Source organism: Prinia subflava, chromosome 8, assembly GCF_021018805.1.
Source record: "Prinia subflava isolate CZ2003 ecotype Zambia chromosome 8, Cam_Psub_1.2, whole genome shotgun sequence".
NCBI classification, from domain to species: domain Eukaryota; kingdom Metazoa; phylum Chordata; class Aves; order Passeriformes; family Cisticolidae; genus Prinia; species Prinia subflava.
Genome location: NC_086254.1, coordinates 20,583,378 through 20,604,393, shown reverse-complemented (window position 1 = coordinate 20,604,393; position 21,016 = coordinate 20,583,378). Strand labels below are relative to the sequence as shown.

Genomic DNA, 21,016 nt, shown 5'->3' with positions numbered 1-21,016 from the left:
TGGGGAGGGGCCCCAATGAAGGACCTCCCAGGCTTCCTTCCCCTCCCAGTGTGTGCACCTGACAGTGGGGCCTTCCTGCTGAGCCATCATCTCCTGCTGTGTCCGAGTGTCCGCTTACCTGCCCAGTGCTGCAGGGCCCCCAGCCCTTTGGGTCACTGTCAGGTCCTGGCCACTTGCCAGGGCCTCTGGCCATTTTCCCCAGAGCGCTCACCCTGCAGGTCCCAGGGCAGCTGCCCCCCATGTGGTCCTCAACAGGAGGGACCCTCATCACACACCCAAACTGCAACAGAGCAACATCCCCAGACACCCTAATCCACAGCTGCACCCGCAGGCTGGGGCTTCCTTCATCCCCTTTAAAACCCAGCACACCACACATGGCACCACAGGACATCCTCATCCCTGAGCTGCAGGGACACGGGTGTGAGGGGTGGGCTGCTGGGTGGGCGAGGAGCTGGCTGGCTGGATGCAGCCAGAGGGCTGTGGGCAGTGGCCCCATGTCCTGGGGGAGGCTGGTGACCAGAGGTGTCCCTGAGGGCTCTGTGGTGGCACGGACAGTGGCACAGACACCCTCAGCATGTTCACAAAGGTGATGCGAAGGTGACATCCAGGGGGACCTGAACAAGCTCGACAAGTGGGACCAAGAGAATGATGATTTTCAATAAAGCCAGGGGTGAGGGGCTGCACCTGCACAGGGACAGTCCCAGGCACCAGCACAGAGAGGAAGAAGAGCTGAGAGCTGCCCTGCAGAGGACTTGGGGTGGAGGAAAGGCTGTGCCTGAGCTAACAAGAGGGTGAGAGAGTGGAGCTGCCCCGCCGCTTCGGGGAGCTGTAACGAGATCATCTTCTAGGGTCCCGTCCGACCCAAACCCCTCAGTAGTCCCACGATAATGAATCCTCGGGGGTCCTTTGGTCCCAGCATCATGCACAATCCTCGGGGGCTCCATGGTCGCCAGCGGCACGAGCGACAACGTTCCGGGGTTGCCGGGCACCGGCGGATCCCCGAGCGCGAGTAACGGGCGAGGCTGTCCCACTCCCGGCAGGTCCCGGCAGCGCTGGCAGCGTTCAGCCGCGCTCCGGGCGCTGCAGGCGGAGGCGATTGCCAAGCCCATTCTCGGTGACCCTCGCAGGGCGCAGGCAATGCCCACCCCACGTGCGGATGTTGCCGTCCGCGCTGGGGACGCGGTCTCTGGGTCCGTTCTGCTGTGCCGGGCTGGGGCGGGGCGCGGGAGGGGCAGGAGGGGCGGAACGGGGACACGAGGGACCGGAGAGGAGGGAGGCCGGGCTGTGCGAGGGGGCTCTGAGTGGGTTAAGGGAGTGGTAGGGGGCTGTGGGGCCAAAAGGCAGGGAGGCTGAGTGGGCTTGAAAGGCGATGTTGGGACCCTTGGCGAGGCTGTGGGAGGGGGCTCTGAGTGGACCAAAGAAGTGATAAGGTCGTGAGAGGGACTATGGAGGCCAAAAGGCGGCGAGGCTGAGTGGGTTCGAAGGGGGATGTTGGGACACTTGCAGAGCTATGGGAGGGGGCTGTGTCTCAAAGGGATTTAGGGTCCTTGGAGAGGCTGTTGGGGGTCCAGGGGAGCAGTAGGACCATGAAGGGGTTTGTAGAGCCATTTGGGATCCAAGGAGACCCAATGGGGGGCCAAGGTTTTGGAAGAGGCTGTGGGAGCCAGGCTCATGGGAGGCTCCAAAGGGGCACCGGGCAGGATTGGCACAGGGGAGGAGGGGGAGGATCTGAAACCTCGCCCAGCCTGGGGATCTCTCTCCCCTACTGCACCCTCCAGATGAACCTATTGCCCCGCAGACCACATAAGGACCCAGATGACTGGATCGGGAGCTGTGTCCCCCGGCAGCCCCATGCTCCAGCAGGGCTCCATGGCCGTGGTGCTGCGTGTGAGGCCCCCCAGCCCCGAGGAGCGAGCTGCATCCCCGGTCCTGCACGTTCTGAACCAGCACGCGGTGCTGTTCAGGCCCGAGGAGTCCAGTGGCACCGGCGGCACCTCGCCGCCTTCCCGCAGCCCCGACCGCCGCAGGAACCTCCAATTTGAGTTCGACCACGTTTTTGACGAGGGGGCCACGCAGGAGGAGGTGTTCCAGCACACCACGCTCCCTCTGCTGGACACCCTCCTCGCTGGCTACAACTGCTCCGGTAAGTCCTGGCACACACCTCTGGTCCTTGCGGGAGCTCCTGCTCCACCCTCTCCCAGGCTCAGCAGAACCCTGAATTTAATCTGGAAGCCCCCATGCATCTTTGGGAATGGGGCAGCACAACAGCAACCCAAAAACACACAGCCTGAAGCCTGTTGGTTCCAGCACTGCTCAACACTCTGGGAGACAGGGTGGAGAGGATGGATGTGGGCTGGGGTAGAGGTGAGGCTGGGCAGGAGCTGTCCAGGCATTTTGAGGACCAAGGATCAGTGCTCTTGTCTGTCCTGGGTCAGAAGGATGGGAAGAAATGTGGTGGATGCATGGAGAAAGAGCCCCTTGGCTTTGCCATCCCATCTCAGCTGAATGGCTCCGTAGAGCAGGGTCTGACAGGTCCTGGACAGCTCCCACAGCTCCACGCTGCAGCTGCAGCCCCCGAGGCGTTCCCAGCTGTTGGCAGCCGTGGAATATCACGGACAGGTCCCGAGAGGAGTCCAGCGCTCTCCAGGCTCACCCTGCACCAAGTGCTTGGATCAGGGGATCAAGAGCTGTTCCAGCTCTTGGTGGTTCCTGAGAGCCACTGAAGGGCTGCCCCTGTCCCCAGGCCCCAGCACTGAGAGCTGCCTTTGGGAGAAAGGCTGAGGCTCCACATCAATGCATCCCACTCTGATGTGGAGGCTTCAAAGGATGTGCTGGAAGATGGGGGTCAAAGAGAGGAAGCAGAAATGCTTCATGGGGAGAGGGTCAGAGGTGACTTGAGCATGGGAGCAGTGCTCATCTGGAGACTCATTCTGTCCCTGCTGCATTAGAGAGGCTGAAACCAGGGAGAAAAACTGCCCTGAGGGGCAGTGGGGAAAGTTATGAGTTTTACCTCATGTCTTGTCTGTGTGGGAAGCTCCTCTGCTCTGCCCTGCTGTGCTCCACTCTCCTCCCCAGCCAGGACCCAACCTTCTGCTGCACCAGGTGAGTAATGATAGATCATTTCACCACCCACCTTTTCTCCTTCCAGTGTTTGCCTATGGTGCTTCAGGAGTTGGGAAAACCCACACCATGGTGGGCTCCAAGACCAGCCCTGGCATTGTGCACCTGGCTACAATGGAGCTCTACAGGAGGCTCGAGGCCATGAAGGACAGAAGCTACGAGGTCCTTGTCTCCTACCAGCAGGTTTGCTGTGGCCCGGCATGTCTTCTGCTTCAGGATCCCCAGGGAAGAGATTTGGGGTTGATCCCGAGCCTGTAGTGCCACACTCAGGGTACCTGCAGTGTCCCCTGCTGTGCCTGGGGTTCACAGGGCAGCCTGGCTGGAAGCAGGATCATGCCTGGTGGAGTGAACTGGTGCTGCTGGTTTCTGCCAGCTGGACCAGGGGGCTTTTCTCTCCCTTGCTGTGCTCCACAGAGCAATGAGGGCTTCCTGGCTGGAAGGGCTGGAGAGGAGCAGGGTTGGGGACACTGCCCAGCAAAGCTCTGGGAGCTGTCCCTGCCTTCTGAGCCCCATCAGCTCAGAAGCCCCGGTGGAATGAGGTTCCAGAGGTGGGGTCAGGGAGTTCCCCCATCTGTGCCAGATCCTGCAGGGGTATCCAGCTCTTCTCCCAGCTCTCTCCCAGAGATTCAAACCTCAGCCTGACCTCGATTTCCTCCTCCAGGTGTACAAAGAGCGCGTCTACGACCTGCTGGAGCCCCAGGGCCCACTGAATGTCTGGGAGCAGCCTGGGAAAGGAGCCGTGGCACAGGGCCTCTCCTTCCACCAGGTCTGGACACAAGAAGGGCACAAGGGCTGGGACAGACTCTGCTGCACTGGTGCTGAGAGCGGCTGGGAGCCCTGGGGGCACGGGGCTGTGGAGGTCCCAGTGCCTCCTGGCTCCTGGCTGTCACCACACGTGGCTCGAGCTGCCAGGGCCCGCAGAGCTGCCGGGTGCCTCGGCCCCACTGCCGGGGCTGCTCGGCCTCGGGGTGTCCGGCTGCTGTGTGCAGCTGCTGATCCGGCCCCTGTCCCTTCTCCCCCAGCCCGCATCACCAGAGCAGCTCCTGGACATGTTGGCCAAGGGCAATAAAAACCGGGCACAGCGTCACACCAAGGCCAACTCCACCTCCTCTCGCTCCCACGCCATCTTCCAGGTGACGGCTGCTGCCTTGGGGATCCTTCCCATTGCTGCTGGAAATGGGGCTGGAAAATGGACCTGGGCACCTGTGCCAGGACCGACATCCCTGCGCTGCCCCTCAGCACTGAGCTGGGGATTTTGCTCCCCACGGGCTGTGTCCATGAGCTCTGTGGTTTCTCGGTGCAGAGCTGCCAGTGGATTTCAATTCCAGCCAGGCCCTTGCCCGAATTGGCAGGGCTGTCACGGCTGCGTGGGCAGACGGAGGCTGTGGCTGTCACTTGAGCCTGAGCCTGGTGCCTCGCCCCTTGCTGCTTGCAGGGGAGCAGCCCAGGTGTCTGCATGCTTTTGCAGTCCCTCTGAGGGCCTGACCAGCCATACCCCTCTCTATCATCGAGTGTGGGAGATGCTGATTGTTCCCATAGCTGTCCCTTCCTGCCAGATCCCTTCCCTGGCTCTGCTCCTTGTGTCATCCCCAGGTGTTTGGCTCGTCCTCTCGACTTGCCAGGTTTCTCTCCTCCTGCCTCATCTCCCCATAGGATTCACTGGCTCTTCCCCTGAAAACACAGAGCCCTGTCTCCCAGAGCACCTGTGTGCAGCCACAGTCTCTGTCCCCTCTGTCCTCGCAGATCCAGGTGAAGCACTGGGACCCCGCTGTCCCACTCGCCGAGGACCAGCGCGAGGCCAAGCTGAGCTTCATCGACCTGGCGGGCTTGGAGCGAGGCTGGGACACCCTGGCCCAGGGAGAGGGGCTGTGGGAGAGCATCAGCATCAACCGCTCGCTGCTGGCCTTCGGAAGCGTCGTCCGTGCGCTGGCCGGAGCCCAGGTGAGGCGGCTCCCGGCCGGGCCCGCGGGACTCCGGCTCTCCCCAGGGCCCGGAGCTGAGCCGAGCCTCGGTGTGTGGGGACAGGGTGGGCAGAGCCATGTGCCATTCCGGGACAGCAAACTGACGCGCCTGCTGAAGGACTCGCTGGGCGGCAGCTGCCGCAGCACCCTGATCGCGGCCGTGAGCCCCGCGGCGCCCGCCGGCCCCGACACCTACAGCACGCTGCTGTTCGCCAGCCAGGCCCGGCACGCCCTGCTGTCGGTGAGCACCGGGCGGCTCCTGCCGGGCTCCTGCTGGCTGAGGGCGGGGGTGCGTGGTGGGGTGCATTGGTGGGCGCCTCCCGTGGGCATCTCGCAGCCCGGGGGTCGCGCCCCCGGCAGGAGCTGCCGAGGGAGCTTCAGCAGCTTGTGCATGCTCTGCTGTTAAAGCTGCTCAGGCCGGACCCCGCAGGGCTTTTGCCCATGGCAGCAGGTCTCTGAGCACAGACCGTGCCCCCTGCAGCCACCCGGGGGCCCTGGAGCCTGAAGGAGGCTGAGGAGCTGCCTTGCTCCAGCCCCCGAGATGGGTCTGTGCTGCCCCGTTGTGTTTTAACCACTGCCTCATCCCAGTCCCTGCATCTGCAGAGTGCTCAGATGTCTCTCTGCACCCCCGGAGCAGTCTCCTTGCCCAACCTGCAGTTCCAGGACAAGACATCAAGTCCTCTTCTGCAGGACCAGTCTGGGCACCAGGAACAGAAGTGAGTGTCCTCATGTCCTCCCCATGTCCCACTGCCTCTTCTCAGCCTGGGCAGGCTGGGTTGTCCGTGGTCTGGGTGGATGTGGGACCAGGGCTCTGCTTGGAGATGCTGGCCTGTCCCTGGGTCCCTTGTCACCCACAGGTGCACACACACCTGGCAGCTCGGGCTCTCCAGGAAGGGATTTACAGCTTGGGAATGTCTGATCTTCTGACTCTCTTACCCCAAAACTCTACTCACAGCCTCTGCCCTGATGAAATGACTGCAAAGACAAAGGAAGTGGAGGTCCTGGCAGTGGAGGAGTCCACAGGGCTGGAGGAGGCTATAGAGCTGGATGAGACTGTAGAGCTGGAGGAGACTGTAGAGCTGGAGGAGTCCACAGGGCTGGATGAGGCTGTAGAGCTGGATGAGGCTGTAGAGCTGGAGGAGGCTGTGGAGCTGGAGGAGGCTGTGGAGCTGGAGGAGTCCACAGGACTGGAGGAGTCCAAAGGGCTGGAGGAGGCTGTACAGCTGGAGGAGGCCACACAGCTGGAGGAGGCCGCACAGCTGGAGGAGGCCGCACAGCTGGAGGAGGCCGTACAGCTGGAGGAGGCTGCACAGCTGGAGGAGGCCATACAGCTGGAGGAGGCCGTACAGGAGGAGGCCGTACAGCTGGAGGCCGTACAGCTGGAGGAGACCATACAGCTGGAGGAAGCTGCACCTCCCTGTAGCCTTGCAGAGTCCAGCAAGGCTGCCCCAGCCCCGGGAATGCAGCTGAGCTGTGCTGGTGAGGATTTGGGATGGAGACAGTGGGAATTGGCCCCTCTTCTGTGTCTCGATGGGTGCTGGAGGAGCCTGTGGTGGGACACAGCTCCTGGCCGTGGTGGGCATGGGGGAGAGGAACTGGTGTGTCCCCAGGTGTCACCAAGCGGGTCGTGCCCGGTGTGGCTCTGGCCTTGCTGTGCAGAGCGATCTGAGCTCGGCAGCACCTCGGGCAGGAGCCAGGAGCAGCCCTGGGCTCCGCGGGAGCTCAGCTCGTGTGTGCGAGGCCGCTCCCACGGCAGGGATCTCCCTGCCCCAGGAGCCCAAAGCCGCAGCTCTGAGCCGTGGTTCTCCCGTCTCTGTTCCTCCTCCCTGGTTCCCTTGCCCAGCCGGGACGGAGCCTCTCAGCCGGCAGCCGGCTCTGAGCAGGGCTGAGCTCTTCCTCCTCATCCTCCGTGCCACGGTGCGATCCTGGGAGTGGAGCTGGGCTTCTGCAGACCCCGTTTGCCGGCACTGGCATTGCCCGGGGGCACTGGCTGTGCCACCAGCCCGGTGCCTGGGCCAGCTCTTTTGCCAAGGGTTGGATGCGCTTTGATGGAACAGCCGCTGGCAAAGGGCGGCTGCGGGGCTGGGAGGGCAGGTCTGCACTGAGCTGGGGGGCACAGGAGGTGCTCCGAGGGGTGGGTGCGCTCCCGAGCTGCAGACACCGAGGTGACTTTGTTTCTTCTCTGCTCTTTCAGCCGAGGCACCAGTGCCAGATCCCCTTGTGCCCAGCACTGACCCGGAATCCTCTCAGGAGCTCTCTCCGTGCTCCACTCCCAGGCCGATGTCTCCCGGGCTGATTAAGTGGATGCTCGAGTCGAGCAGCGATTCCCAATCAGAAAATTCCCGCAACTCCGGAAAACAGAGGAAGCGCCAGTGGAGTTGTGGGAAGACAGCAGAGACTCCCCGAGCAGCGCAGAGCCCCGCTGTGTCCCCGGGACCCCGTTGTGCCATCCTCCAGCCCTCCCCGCCGGCGGGCACCCAAAGCCCTGACACCCCGGCACCAGCGGCTGCACCGACCCCCAGCCCCCTCCCCGGGCCGGCTCCAGAGCTGCTTCCCCCAGGCGCTGAGCAGCGGCAGCCAGAGCTGGGGACAGCCCTCCCGCATCCACCCCCCAGCACCTCTCCCGGCCTTCAGACTCCAAACGCCTTCAGTTCCTCTGTCTCCCGTCCTTCCTGCGGCCCAGCGAGCGTCGTCTCCAGCGCTCCAATGCCCTCCTGGCCCGCAGTGCCCTCCTGGCCATGGTTCCTCCTGCGTGCCTGCATTTCTGCCCCCTCTGGCACAGTCCTGTTTGTGTGTTTGCAGGTTATGAGTGGGTTCAGGAAATAAGTTAATGCATTTAGGAAATTAGTTACTGCATTTAGGAAATAAGTTACTGCATTCAGGAAATTAGTTAAAGCATTTAGGAAATAAGTTACTGCATTTAGGAAATTAGCTACTGTATTTAGGAAATCGGTTGCTGTATTTAGGAAATAAGTTATTGCGTTTAGGAAATAAGTTACTGTATTTAGGAAATAAGTTACTCATTCAGGAAATTAGTTACTGCATTTAGGAAATAAGTTCTTGCATTTAGGAAATCAGTTGCTGTATTTAGGAAATAAGTTCTTGCATTTAGGAAATAAGTTACTGTGTTTAGGAAATAAGTTATTGTGTTAGGAAATTAGTTACTGTATTTAGGAAATAAGTTCTTGCATTTAGGAAATAAGTTACTGTGTTTAGGAAATAAGTTATTGTGTTTTTAATAAATTGTTCTGTTCCAAATCCAAGGGCCAACACGTGCTGTTCTCTCCTGCCTCCCCCTCATGTAGGGAGCCTGGAAAAGGCTCTTGCTCTGGGGTTGGACTCCATCTCCCTTCTCCATCACCCAGGGCCTGTGGGTGCCTCTGCACCCTTTGCTGTGGGGGGCCTGGGCCCTCTGCTGGGTGTTCCACAGTGAGGCGAGGGGGGTGGGGGGCACATGGCCACGGCCACCCATGACCACATCCCAGTGAGGTGAGCTGTCCCACCGTGTCTCCGTCATTGCAATGGGGTCATTCACATTTCTAGCTCTTGTTTGTTCCCCATGCCGCGACTGTTTGTGTCCAGGCACTTCAGACAGGGGTTCAAGAAACCGTGTGGGGTGTGAGAGGTTTCAGCACAGCCACCCAGCACTCATGGGGTTTGCCCTGTGATTCTCATCTTGAGCCAAGGAGCATCAGGCTCCACGGGCTGGCCTGCTCTCCTCCCCAGGAGGAAGCAATGGCACAAGGGTTCACTTTGGAACCCAACCCCCAGGCCTTTCCATTTAAAGCCCCTCTCATCAGATTGGCCAGGCCATGGTTGAAGGTTCCCTTGCTGTCTCATTGAAGCACAGCCCACTGCCCCAAAAGCCACTCCATTCTCAATGGCACCAGCCAGGAAGATGCTGATCTGCACCAGAGAATCTCTCTGAGTTCCCACCCAACTCAAACCCCAGTGAGATGTTGAGGATTCCACTTGTCCCTGCACAGCTCCACTGTTGCCAGGCACACGGGTGACAACGCTCCAGAGCTGCTGGGGACAGGCGGGTTCCGGAGTGGGTGACAGAGGCTGGGCTGTGTCAGGGCAGGATGCTCCCAGCAGATCCCTGGCCAGGCTGTGTGAGTTCTGCTGGGCCAGAGAGCACCCGGAGCGATGGGGACGAGGCTGCTGGGAGCCACCATGCTCCTCTCCCTAATGGATGTTCTCCAGGCCTTTGCCATTGAGAAGAAAGGGGACGTGTTCAAGAAAACGGCGTGTCCCGCCTTCCTGATATTCGAGAACGTCGCGTACTTGGCGGACATGACCTTCGAGCTGCCCTGCAAGTGCAAGCCTGAGGAGACCTCCTCTGTTGTCTGGTACTTCCAGAAGAAGCTGCACAGCCACGAAACCACGGTGCTGACAGACTTCAATGGCACCGTGATTGTGGACTCGAGCGACGTCCGCGCGGGCAGCGACCTCCTGAAGCGCTTCAGCATCCGCATGTTCAGTCTGATCGTGTTCCGGGCCCAGGTGAGGGACTCGGGGCATTACCTGTGTGGCACCAAGGACGGGCTCTTCTTCTATGGCTACGACGTGGACGTGCAGCCCACCAGGCACATCACAGTGGCTTTTCTGGATAACGACCAGCACGTCCAAGAGGACTACACAGGGAAGGAGTTCACCCTCTTCACCACCTTCTGGGACTGGACCCGCTGTGACCGCTGCGGGGTGCGGGGCGAGCAGCGGCGCATCGGGCTGTGCTACGTGCAGAGTGCCCAGCTGCAGCCCCGCTACCGCACGGCCCTGCCCAACGTCACCTCCTGCGGCTCCAGGGCTGTGCCCGCGCACTTCGGGCGCCTCATCCACCGCCGCAGCCCCGAGGTGGCCGTCCGCAGCTGCCTGGCCCCTTGCCCAGAGAAGGAGCTCCCCGAGGAGGGCGTGCAGTCCATCTCCAACATCGTTTACAAGCTGGGTGAGAAGCCCCACCTGCCCCGTGTCCCCATCCAGTACCACAGGCAGCCCCCCAAAACCGACCTGGTCATCAGGTGCCCGGGAGCGCGGCCGGAGCACGCCGTGGCCTGGGACAAGGGCTCCATGCGGCTCTACCGCTCCCACTACCTGGTGGGGGTCAGGAAGCCCATGAAGCTCTTCATCGACCACGGGAACCACCTGCACCTCCGGGGAGTGCACAGGAGGGACAAAGGCACCTACTTCTGCTGGCGGGAGGGCGAGCTGGTGGCTGGCTTCAAGCTCAGTGTCCTCTTTGAGCCTCGGCGCCAGCGGAGCCCCACGGACCCTGAGTCAATCTTCGTCATCAGGGCCGTGGGCATCAGCTTTGCCGTGGTCATTGGCATCTTCTTCCTCATCCACATGTCCCCCTACATCGCTTGGGTGTTCAAGAAACCGACCAAGTCGTAGCAGCTTCCTCAAAGGACACACGGACTCCTTGGATCATCCTCACACAGGAAATTTCCAATGTGAGGACCATTTTTGTATATTTTGGTTTTAACATTTTTTCAATGTTTGTTTCAAGATTTTTTTTGCAAATTAATCTGACAATTTTCTTCAGAACTTCTCTGCTTTTGAGGTGTTTTTAACTCACCCAACTCAGCACAGAATTGGGAGGCAATACTTGTGCTTGACAGAATTACCTTACATATCCCCCAAAGGTGGTGGCACCTCTATAGGGTTTCAGCAGGGGGCAGGATGTGCCCTGCAGGCTCATCTCCTTTGTTTGAGGATGTGACTTGAGGATTTCAGCATTCCCAAAAGAAATCCTGCTGTCCAGGAGGGCACTGTGGGTCCCAGCGATGCTCTGGCACTTGAACCATGTGAATAATGGTGAGCCAAACACCTGGGGATGAGATGAGAAACAAAGTCAGGGAGGGAGGCAGGAAGGGAGAGAGGTATGGAAAACATTCTGCATCTCCCACACTCAGGGATGGAGCAGGGTACAGCTGGTTGGGTCCTTGAAGGGCAATAAAAATACCCAAAGCCCCAGCACGAGCCAGGATGGGCTCAAACACAGAGGCAGTTCCAGACCTGAATCTCCCTGAGGACTTTCCCACCAGACTCAGCCCCCAGACAGAGCCTGACAGTGCCCCCAGGGAGGCACCACCAAGGGCTGTGGGTGCCAAGCCCAGGGGGAACACAGCCACCAAGACTCACCTGGCTGCACTGCTCCATGCTTTCCCCTCTGAATCCCTAAAAATCTCCCAGTAGAATCCAACGTGCTTCCCCCACTGTCCTGTAATCCCCACACCTCTCCAGGAGCAGCCCCTGAAGGGACAGAGGTGCTGGAAACTGAGGACTGCTCCTGTGGGCTCACGAGCCCGTGGTTTGCTCGTTGGGAGGCAGAGCTGGCAGCAGGAAGGGCACATTTTCAGCACAGCTCAGGGATTTGCGCAGGCAGGAATCCAGGATCCACCAATGAGCCCAGTTGGGAGCTGGCTGCAAAAGCATGCAGACACCTGGGCTGCTCCCCTGCAAGCAGCAAGGGGCGAGGCACCAGGCTCAGGCTCAAGTGACCGCCACAGCCGCCGTCTGCCCACGCAGCCGTGACAGCCCTGCCAATTCGGGCAAGGGCCTGGCTGGAATTGAAATCCACTGGCAGCTCTGCACCGAGAAACCACAGAGCTCATGGACACAGCCCATGGGGAGCAAAATCCCCAGCTCACTGCTGAGGGGCAGCGCAGGGATGTCGGTCCTGGCACAGGTGCCCAGGTCCATTTTCCAGCCCCACTTCCAGCAGCAATGGGAAGGATCCCCAAGGCAGCAGCCCTCACCTGGAAGATGGCGTGGGAGCGGGAGGAGGTGGCGTTGGCCTTGGTGTGACGCTGTGCCCGGTTTTTATTGCCCTTGGCCAACATGTCCAGGAGCTGCTCTGGTGATGTGGGCTGGGGGAGAAGGGACAGGGGCCGGATCAGCAGCTGCACACAGCAGCCGGACACCCCGAGGCCGAGCAGCCCCGGCAGTGGGGCCGAGGCACCCGGCAGCTCTGCGGGCCCTGGCAGCTCGAGCCACGTGTGGTGACAGCCAGGAGCCAGGAGGCACTGGGACCTTAACAGCCCCGTGCCCCCAGGGCTCCCAGCCGCTCTCAGCACCAGTGCAGGCACAGAACAGTTTCAGGCTGTATGTTCTGGGGTTGCTGTTGTGTCTCCCCATTCCTGCAGCTGCTTGGGCTCGTGTCACGGAGCTGCTGGAGGACACAGCTCCAGTTCCAGTGGTCTTGGTCCTCATGCGCTCCTTGGGGTGGAGGGTTTGTTCAGCTGGAGGGTGCATTGGGAGAGAGATCCCCAGGCTGGGAGAGGCCTCAGAGACTCCCCGTGGGCTCTGCCTCCCACTCCCTCCCTGTACCAACCCCCGGGCAGTGCCCCCTTAGAATCCCCTGTGAGCCTGAACCCCCTTCAGGCTCCCACAGCCTCCCCTACAACACCTGAATATCCCCTAAAACCACAGCTTCCCCAATTATTCTGCACCCCCTTTTAGCTCCCAAAGCCCCCTGACAGCTCCCTTTGGGCTCCCCCAGCACTCCCCACATGGGGAGCTGGGGTTCAGGAGCAGCTCCCAGCTGAGCTGGCCTGAAAAAGGCACTGGCTCTGGGGTTGGGCTCCATTGTGCCTCCCCCTCATCTCCATCATCCCAGGGTCCTGTGGGTGCCTCTGCACCCTCGTCTTGGCCTGGGGAGGTCTGGGCACTCTGCTCAGTGTCCCAGAGTGCAGGTGAGGGGTGAGGGAGCCACCTGCCCTCCTGGAACCTGACGCTCTGTGTAGTGATGGGGAAAAGGTTTCGTTCTGTATTTCCCCCCTGCCCCAACCCCATCACTGCCACCCGTGTGACACCCGAGCACCCAACCCAGGGACCAGTGCTCCCACTGTGATCAGCTCTCCTGCCGTGCCAGGGCACACCTGGCACGGACACATCTGGTGCCCTGCACAGCTCCTCACAGCCACCCTCGGTGGTGACCACGTGTGGCAGGGGCAGGGCTGGATGGGGACAGCCCCGGCTGTGCTGCTGCCCCGCGGGGTCACCGGCTCCTCCTGCCTCCCTCCCTGCCCGGCAGCAGCTCATCTCACCTTTGTCTCCTTGAGCCTGAAGCTTCCAATTAAAACTCCCAGTTCGTTTGTCTCATTGAGGGGGGGCTGGGGATGAGGAGGAGGAGGAGGGGGAGGAGGAGGAGGAGGGGGAGGAGGAGGAGGGTAAGCCCAGCTCTGCCTCCCGCCGCTGCCGGCAGTGGCCGCTCCCCGTGCTTTGATCCCGCTGCGTGGGAGCCGGGTGAGAATCAATCCCTGGGGAGCAGCGGGTGCCCACGCAGGACCCCAGAGCTCCCCAGCCCCCGCTCTGTCCCCGCTCCCCCCACAGCTCCCCGGCCCCCGCTCTGTCCCCGCTCCCCCCTAAAGCTCCCCAGCCCCCGCTCTGTCCCCGCTCCCCTCTGTGCACCCCAGGGAGGGAGGTTCCCTGTCACCAGAGCTGTCACACGTGTCTCCAGGGATGCCACTGTTGTCTGGGGACACAAGAGTCACCGCGTGACGTGTAGGTGCCCCAAACCTGGAGTTTCTGTGGGCACAACCCCTGGTGGCAGCAGCTCAGGACAGCCGGGGAAACACGGGGCTGGCTGGAGGCAGGGAGCTTCTGGGGATTAAAGAAGGATGCGGGAGCTGTCCCAGTGCCACCAGTCTCACCAGTCTGCTCCCTGGTGGCTCTGGGTCTCCCCAGACTGCCCCCACAGGCACACAGCCGTTGCCACAGCCCTCCCCACTGGCTACTCTTGGTGACCCAGGTGTGGTGGCCGTGGTCCAGCGGGGTGTCCCCGTTCCACTGCAGGCAAGAGCCTTTTCCGGCCATCGGCTGCCACCTACTGCCAGCGGCGGGGCCGGTGCCCGTCCCTGCTCCCGTCCCTGTCCCTGTCCCTGTCCCTGTCCCTGTCCCTGTCCCTGTCCCTGTCCCTGTCCGTGTCCTTGTCCCCCTGTCCCCCTGTCCCCCTGTCCCTGTCCCCGCTGCAGAGTCCCAGGGACCCCCCTGTCCCCCGGCTTCACCCCCGCTGCCTTTCGGGGCACCCGCGCTGGTGCCACCACGCGTCGCCCCTGTCCCCATGTCCCCAGAACAGCCCCATCCCCTCTGCGGGCCGTCCCCATCCACGCCCCAGTTTGTGGCCACTGTGCTGTGGCTGGAGGGGACGGGGCTGGCATGGCCCGGTGCCCGTCCCTGGATCCAGCCCCCCGCGCTTCCCGGCAGTGCCGTGCCCTGGCACAAAGGTCCCTCCCGCTGTGCCACGGCTCTGGCCCCGCACAAAGCCCCTTTCAGCCGCCGCGGAAAGCCCCTGGCAGCCGGTCCCGGCCCGCACCAGCCCCTGCCATGTGCCACCAGGGGCACAAGGCGCCCCGAACTCGGTGCATGTGTGACACGGCCATGCCCTCTCAGCCATGTGGGATAAACACCTGCCCGGATTTGGGACGGGACCGCGGCTCCAGGGCCACCAGCCGGTGCTTCCACAGACCCATTGGGATGGGAAGGACTTAGGAGGCTCCAGACACCTAATTAGCAGCCAATCTTCATTAGTAACAGCCCTCGGTGCCCCATGGCACCGCACCCAGCCCCCACCCAGGAGGTGCCCGTGGCCAGCGCTCTGTGCCCACCCTGGCGCATTCCCAGGCCCTGCAGTGCCCTGCAGTGCGGGCAGGGGCTGTGCCGCGGTGCCCAGGCTGGGTGCCAGGGCACAGCCACCCTGCCGGGCGCCACAGCCTGGCGTCGTGCCGGCCCGCTGGCTCCTGGCCGGGGGCCAGCGCCGGGCAGCCGGCAGGACAGGGGCTCCCGGGCCCCATAAAAACCCTGGGCTGGGCACATCACACCCATCTCCCGGTACGGAGAGCCGGCGCCTGCCCTCCCACAGCCGCTGCTTGTGCCCCTCCATGCCCGGGTACCGGGTGCTCCCCAGCAGTGCCCCGGGCTGGCTCCGGGCGCCCCACAGCTCCCAGCGGGGTCCCCGCCCGGGTTCGGGCAGGATGGACCTCTCAGCGGCCGCGGCGCTCAACTCGGAGTTCAGGGAGACCCGCACCAGCGAGAGGGTGGAGATGATGGAGCTCAACGAGTGCTTCGCCAGCTACCTGGAGAAGGTGCGGCTGCTGCAGCGGCAGAACAAGGTGCTGGAGCTGGAGCTGGAGCTGCGCCAGGCACGGCACCAGCAGCCCTCGAGCGCGGCCGACATCTGCCAGGAGGAGCTGCGGGAGCTGCGGCTCCGCCTGGAGCACTTGGCCAGCGCCAAGGCCTGCCTGGAGATGGAGAGGGACAACCTGGCCGAGGACCTCAGCAGCCTCCAGCAGAAGTAAGGCAGTGTCCAGCTTGGGACAGGGTGGGGACCAGGGTGGCCCACTTGGGATGGGTGTCAGGGTGACCACCAGGACCAGGGTGGCCGCTGGAACCAAAGTGGCAGCAGGGACCAGGATGGACACCAGGATGGTGATCAGGATCTTTCTGGTGATGGGAACCATGGTGGTGACAAGGACCAGGGTGACCCCTGGGATGGGAATGGAGCTCAGGGTGTACCCAGGGGTCAGAGTGGCACCTGAGACAGGAGCAGGGTAGCCCTGGGGACAGGGACTGGTGTGCACCAGGATTGTGATGGGATAGGGGTGACCCCTGGGAATAGTGGGGGATGGTGTGGGGGTGTGTGGGGTGGGCACAGGAGCTGACCTGGGTTTGGGGGGTGCTGCTGCTGTGGGGCTGTGTCAGCCCAGGGGGGTCTGTCCATGGGCTGAGAGTGACCAGCCACAGTGCTGGACATGTAACTTTGCCTCTGCCCTGGCACAGGCTGCAGGAGGAGGTGACCCTGAGGCTGGAGGCCGAGAGCAACCTGGCTGCCTACAGGCAGGTGAGGGCAGGGGCCAGATCCCAGCTTGGCCTCCCTTGGGAATGGGCAGGGATGGGGTAGGGATGGACAGGGATGCAGCAGAGACAGGAAGGGGTGAACAGGGAGGTAGCAGGGATGGGCAGGAGCAGGAACTGAGGGACTGGTATATGTTACAATGGGCAGGTAGGGAACAGGAATGGAGCAGGGATGAATGGGAAGGGCAGGGATGGACAGACATGGAGCATGGATGAGCAGGAATGGCAGGAGCAGGCAGTGAGGGACTGGGAAATGCTATGATGGGCAGAGAGAGGCAGGGCTGGGTGGGAGCAGGAGGGAATGGACATGACCAGGCAGCTCGGGGCAGAGGAGATCTGGGTGGCCAGCTGGGATGGTCCCTCCTGTCCCCCCATGGTGACAGGACGTGGACAATGCTGCCTTGACTCGCCTGAACCTGGAGCGGCACGTGGGGACTCTGCAGGACGAGATCGCCTTCCTGCACAAGGTCCACGAGGAGGTAACCCCGCTCTGGGGCTGGGGATGAGGGGCTCAGGGGGCTGCCCTGACCCCCCTGTCCCCGCAGGAGCTGCGGGAGCTGCAGGAGCAGCTGGCCCAGCAGTGGGTGCACGTGGAGGTGGACACGAGCAAGCCGGACCTGACGGCCGCCCTGCGCGACATCCGCAGGCAGTACGAGGCCGTGGCCACCAGCAATGCCCAGGAGACAGAGCAGTGGTACAAGTCCAAGGTGCGGTGGGAGCTGGTTGCCCCGCAGATGGATGGCCTGGCTGTCCCCTCGCGGGGTGTCACCATCTCGGGGCTGGGGTGGATCACCCAGGGTTGGGTGGTTCTCGGTAGTGTGTGGGGTTTGGGATCTTTGCTGTCCCCACTTGTGCTAGGGATGTTTCTCCTTGCCAGTGTTCCTGGGGCCTTGTCCCTGCTGTGGAGCAGAGCAGAGTTGTGCTGCCACCCTGTGTGCCACCAGAACACATCCCTGCCCTGTGGCCCCATCCCATGGCACACGTCCCCTGTCCCAGTTTGCAGATCTGACGGACGCGGCCGCCCGGCACGCCGAGGCCTTGAGGGTGGCCAAGCAGGAGGCCAACGAGTGCCGGCGCCAGCTCCAGGCCCTCACCTGCGACCTGGAGGCTCTGCGGGGCTCGGTAGGTGACAGCCGTGGGGTGCAAGAGCAGGGACACGGCCTCAGGGAGCTGCCACCATCAGTGGGTCCGTGGCAGGACCAGCACCCAATGGCAGGGGAATGGCTGGTCCCCAAGGGTGGGAGATGGAAGGGCACAGCCCCCAGCTCCTGGGAGAAGGTGGCCATGGAGGGTGTCACAGCCCCCATGGCCCCCCAGAAGGAGTCCCTGGAGAGGCAGCTGCGGGAGCGGGAGGAGCGCTGTGCCCTGGAGACAGCCGGCTACCAGGACACGGTGCTGCGGCTGGAGAAGGACATCCACAGCCTCAAGGGGGAGATGGCCCAGCACCTGCAGGACTACCAGGACCTGCTCAGCGTCAAGCTGGCCCTCGACATCGAGATCGCCACGTACCGCAAGCTGCTGGAAGGCGAGGAGAGCAGGTGACAGCTCCATCCTGCCCCTCACCCCAGCCGTGCCAGGAACCAAGCCCAAGCCCTCGTGGTCCCTCTGAGGTTGAGGTCCGGCTGGGTTGGGGACCATTCTCCAGCCCTGCTGCCACAGCCCCAGGCAGGTGGAGCTGGGGGGCAGCGGGACCTCGTGCTCTTCCCAATGCTCCTGTTGCCCCCACAGGATCACCATCCCTGTGCAGAGCTTCTCCAGCCTGCAGATGCGAGGTGAGGCTCTGCCCCACAAGTGGGAAGGGGGAGAGGGATGGTGGCAGAAACAGGGCTGGCTTCTGGGAGCTCTGTGACAGGAGAAGCCACCTTGGCCATCCCTGCCCAGTTCAGGGGGATCAGGAGGTTTTTCTCTGAATCTCAGGGAGCCAGGACTCCTGGGTGCTCCCAGGGTGGGGGGAGGAGGGTGCCATGCCCATATCCCCACGGCTCAACTTGTCCCCAAGGCCAACAATGTCCCCTACACTGATCACATCATCATGTCCTCAATGACAACCACATCCCTAAGGCCAACTGTGTTCCTCAGTGACAACTGTGTCCCCAAGGACAACCCTGTCCCCAAGCTAAATCATATCCCAAAGCCACCCATGTCCCCATGGTCGACAGCATCTCCAAGGCCAGAAATGTTCCCAACTGTCCCCGCAGCCCAACTGTGTCCCCAGGATGCATCAGATCCCACAGCCTGCCACATCCCCAAGGCCAGCTCTGTCCCTGAGGCTGGTTGTGTACCCAGGGCTGCTGTCTCTCATGGTTCAGGGGTTTCCAGCCCAATCCATTTTCTTTGGGTTTCTCCTCTCGAGTGTGGCTGGAAGGACCACACCCTGTGCAGGGTGTCACTGCCTTGTCCTGCCCCTGTCCCCCAGAGACCAGCCTGGACACCAAATCTGTGTCAGAAGTCGGAGTGAAGAGGAGCATTGTGGTCAAAACTGTGGAGATCCAAGATGGAGAGGTGGGAAATCCTCATTTGTGTCACCTATGCTCCGTCCCCACCTCCCCACAGGGTGTCCCCAAGGGACTTGCACATGGGGCTACCATCCCCTGCCCCACAAGCAGCCAAGGCAGGGAGCCCCTGATCCTGAGAGTATGGCAGGATCTGGCTCTGGGTCATGGTGGACCTGAGCCTGGCAGCTCATAGAGAAGACTGCCCTGTCCCTGTCCCTGTCCCTGTCCTATCCCTGTCCCCAAGCTCGTTCAGAGCCCAGGCAGGCTCAGCCGGTGCCAGAACCCGATCCCGATCTGAGGGTCCGTCTGCCTGCACCCCCAGGTGCTGAAGGAGTCCAAGCAGGAGCACCAGGAGGTGCCGCGGGGCGGGGGAGCCGCGGCAGCCGCAGCTCCGTAGGTCCCGCCCGACGCCGCCCGGGAGCCCCGGGCCGGGCACGGGGCACGGGAGGGGCCGGGGGCGCTTGGCGGGGGCATCTCCCTCCCGGGCACCCCTCGCCTCTCCCCCGTGCCCAGGGCCCCCCGTCAGCGGCTGGCAGCCGGCAGAGCACCCTCCGGACCGGGCAGCACCCGGGGGAGCCCAGCGGGTCCGGGCTCCCCGCCGGGATGCGGCCGCATTCCCGCAGCACGGGGGGTGCCGGGGGTTGGGGGCCCTGCCTGCCTCATCCCGGGTCTCTGTGGAGAGAGTCTGTCCCGTTTCCATCTCTGTGCACCGTCAAACAACACGATGGTGCCAAAAGCATCTCCCTGCATCCACTCTCTGCTCTGGGAGACCTCCCTGGATCTCCCCGGTGCAGCCAGACCCCTAGCACCCTTGGGTGGGGGGGATGCAGGGTGCGAGGTACCGGCTGGAGAGGGACATCTCCCTGTCACCAAGGGCTGAGTGAGCTCAGCTGGGAGGCAGCGGCAGGAGGAAGAGGAGGGTGGAGAGGCAGGGGTGGAGGAAGAGGATGACGGAGAGGCAGGGGCAGGAGGAAGGGGAGGGTGGAGAGGCAGGATGCTCTTGGGATGGTGTCAAGGGGTGACAAAACGGGCATCAGGAGGGGTTCCTGAGGGTGCTGGGGTGGCCGGGGTGGGTTGTGGGGCTACACAGTGACCTCAAGGGCTTCTCCTGGCACAGAGCCACAGGGCTGTCCTGATCCCACTGGGTGACTGCCACCAAGGTGTCCCCAAACTGGCAGGAAAAAACAGACCCGAGGGGCTCATAGTGAGGGGTGACCCACGGCCCTATGGCAGGGGAATCTCATGCAGGTGAAAATGGAGAGGAGAGGGTGCAGAGAAGGAGGAGGGGGCACCTGAGAGGGTCTCACAGCACAAGGTGCCACCTGCAACCAGGGAGTGACGGGGGAATCTTGTCCCTTGGGGGTCACACTGGGAGCCAGGGGCTCTGGGGACTGGGGCTGACCCAGCCACAGTCTGTGCCCCAGCCTGAGCCACCCCCTCCATGGGCATTCAGGATGGGATTGGAAGAAATCCCTTGTCCCTGGGCTGCAGGGGGCCCTGTCCCCCACTTGTCCTCCCCCAGAGCAGCACACGCCCCCAAGGCCATTGCCCAGCCCGGTGCTCACCCACAGCCCTGTCCCCACCTTCGCTGCAGCCACTGACCACGAGCAGGACCTGCCTGAGGCCACCTGGCATAGGAACAGTGACCCAGCAGCACTTTCTGTGCCCTGTCAGCCTTTGGGATGAGCACAGAGCTGCCCTTGGGTGCCATCCCCTCACCCCTCTGTCCCCTCGGTCAGGTGCTGAGCAGCTTTGCTCTGACTGCAGACACACAACAGCCAGTCCCATAACTGCGTTCCCTGGGCAGGAGGGGTGATGGAAGAGCTGGGTGGTGCCCAGGGCAGGGGTGCAGGGCTGGGACACCCCGAGCAGCCTCCCTTGCTACCCAATTAATGCACTAACTCTGGGATGAGAATAAAGCTAATGAACACACTGAGCTCCCACGGTTGTGCCTGCATCCATCTCTCCGCAGCCAGCGCCATGGGATTTGGGGATTGTCTGGGGTACTGGGGACCTCTGGGAGCCCAAAGCAATCCTAATGGTGCAGGGGATGTGCTCAGGGCTGAGCCCCAGGGTGCAGATACATTCCAGGGGCAAACATCCACCAGGGACTGAACAAAGGAGAGCAGGGTGCAGGGATAACGCCCACAACTGGCAGTGGGGTGGGAGGGATCCCCTTCCCAGGATGGGAAGCAGGGATCTGCTGGGGGTTTTTCACCCTCAAACACAGCTCCTTCCCCTCACAGTCCCAGCTGCAGCTCCTGGGAAGCTCCCAGGACTGGCTGCAGCTGCTGGGTGAGGGTAGATTGGAGATCTGCACATCATCCACACGGTTCTAGGGCCAGAGCGTCACTGGGACCCTCAGTGCCCTCCTGGACAGAGGGGGTTTTGCTGAAATCCTCAAGCCACATTCTCAGAAAAAGGAGATGAACCTGGAGGACACATCCTGCTCCAGGCTGAGGATTAAGTGTCCACCAAAACCCTGCAGAGATGTCGCAGCCTTTGCAGGATGTTTGAGATGACTTTGTCAGCACAAACATTGACTCCCAACTGTGCTGAGTCAGGTGACTGAAAGCAGCCAGA

General features: G+C 62.4%; 3 protein-coding genes across 5 annotated transcripts; all 3 read left to right on the top strand.

Annotated features, from left to right (window-relative positions):
* Positions 1-942: 942 nt before the first annotated feature.
* On the top strand, positions 943-7,907 carry KIF18B (kinesin family member 18B). Its single transcript, XM_063404908.1, has 12 exons — positions 943-1,009; positions 1,128-1,190; positions 1,799-2,143; positions 3,149-3,303; positions 3,782-3,886; positions 4,143-4,253; positions 4,864-5,061; positions 5,146-5,322; positions 5,670-5,797; positions 6,037-6,241; positions 6,452-6,560; positions 7,276-7,907. The coding sequence occupies exons 1-12, from the start codon at positions 943-945 to the stop codon at positions 7,905-7,907; spliced, it is 2,295 nt and encodes a 764-aa protein (XP_063260978.1).
* Positions 7,908-8,300: 393 nt separating this feature from the next.
* On the top strand, positions 8,301-10,475 carry FAM187A (family with sequence similarity 187 member A). Its single transcript, XM_063404907.1, has one exon. The coding sequence runs from the start codon at positions 9,231-9,233 to the stop codon at positions 10,473-10,475; it is 1,245 nt and encodes a 414-aa protein (XP_063260977.1). The 5' UTR covers positions 8,301-9,230.
* Positions 10,476-14,522: 4,047 nt separating this feature from the next.
* GFAP (glial fibrillary acidic protein) lies at positions 14,523-21,016 on the top strand. 3 transcript variants are annotated; one of them, XM_063403923.1, is made up of 9 exons: positions 14,523-15,378; positions 15,864-15,924; positions 16,322-16,417; positions 16,484-16,645; positions 16,935-17,060; positions 17,256-17,476; positions 17,667-17,710; positions 18,355-18,440; positions 18,756-18,961. In XM_063403923.1, exons 1-9 carry the CDS (start codon positions 14,966-14,968, stop codon positions 18,828-18,830), a joined length of 1,284 nt encoding a protein of 427 aa, XP_063259993.1. In that variant the 5' UTR covers positions 14,523-14,965; the 3' UTR covers positions 18,831-18,961. The 3 variants fall into 3 exon arrangements, with proteins under 3 accessions (XP_063259993.1, XP_063259992.1, XP_063259991.1); XM_063403922.1 differs by having other exon boundaries at positions 14,859-15,378; positions 17,259-17,476; XM_063403921.1 differs by lacking the exons at positions 14,523-15,378; positions 15,864-15,924 and having other exon boundaries at positions 15,998-16,417; positions 18,756-21,016.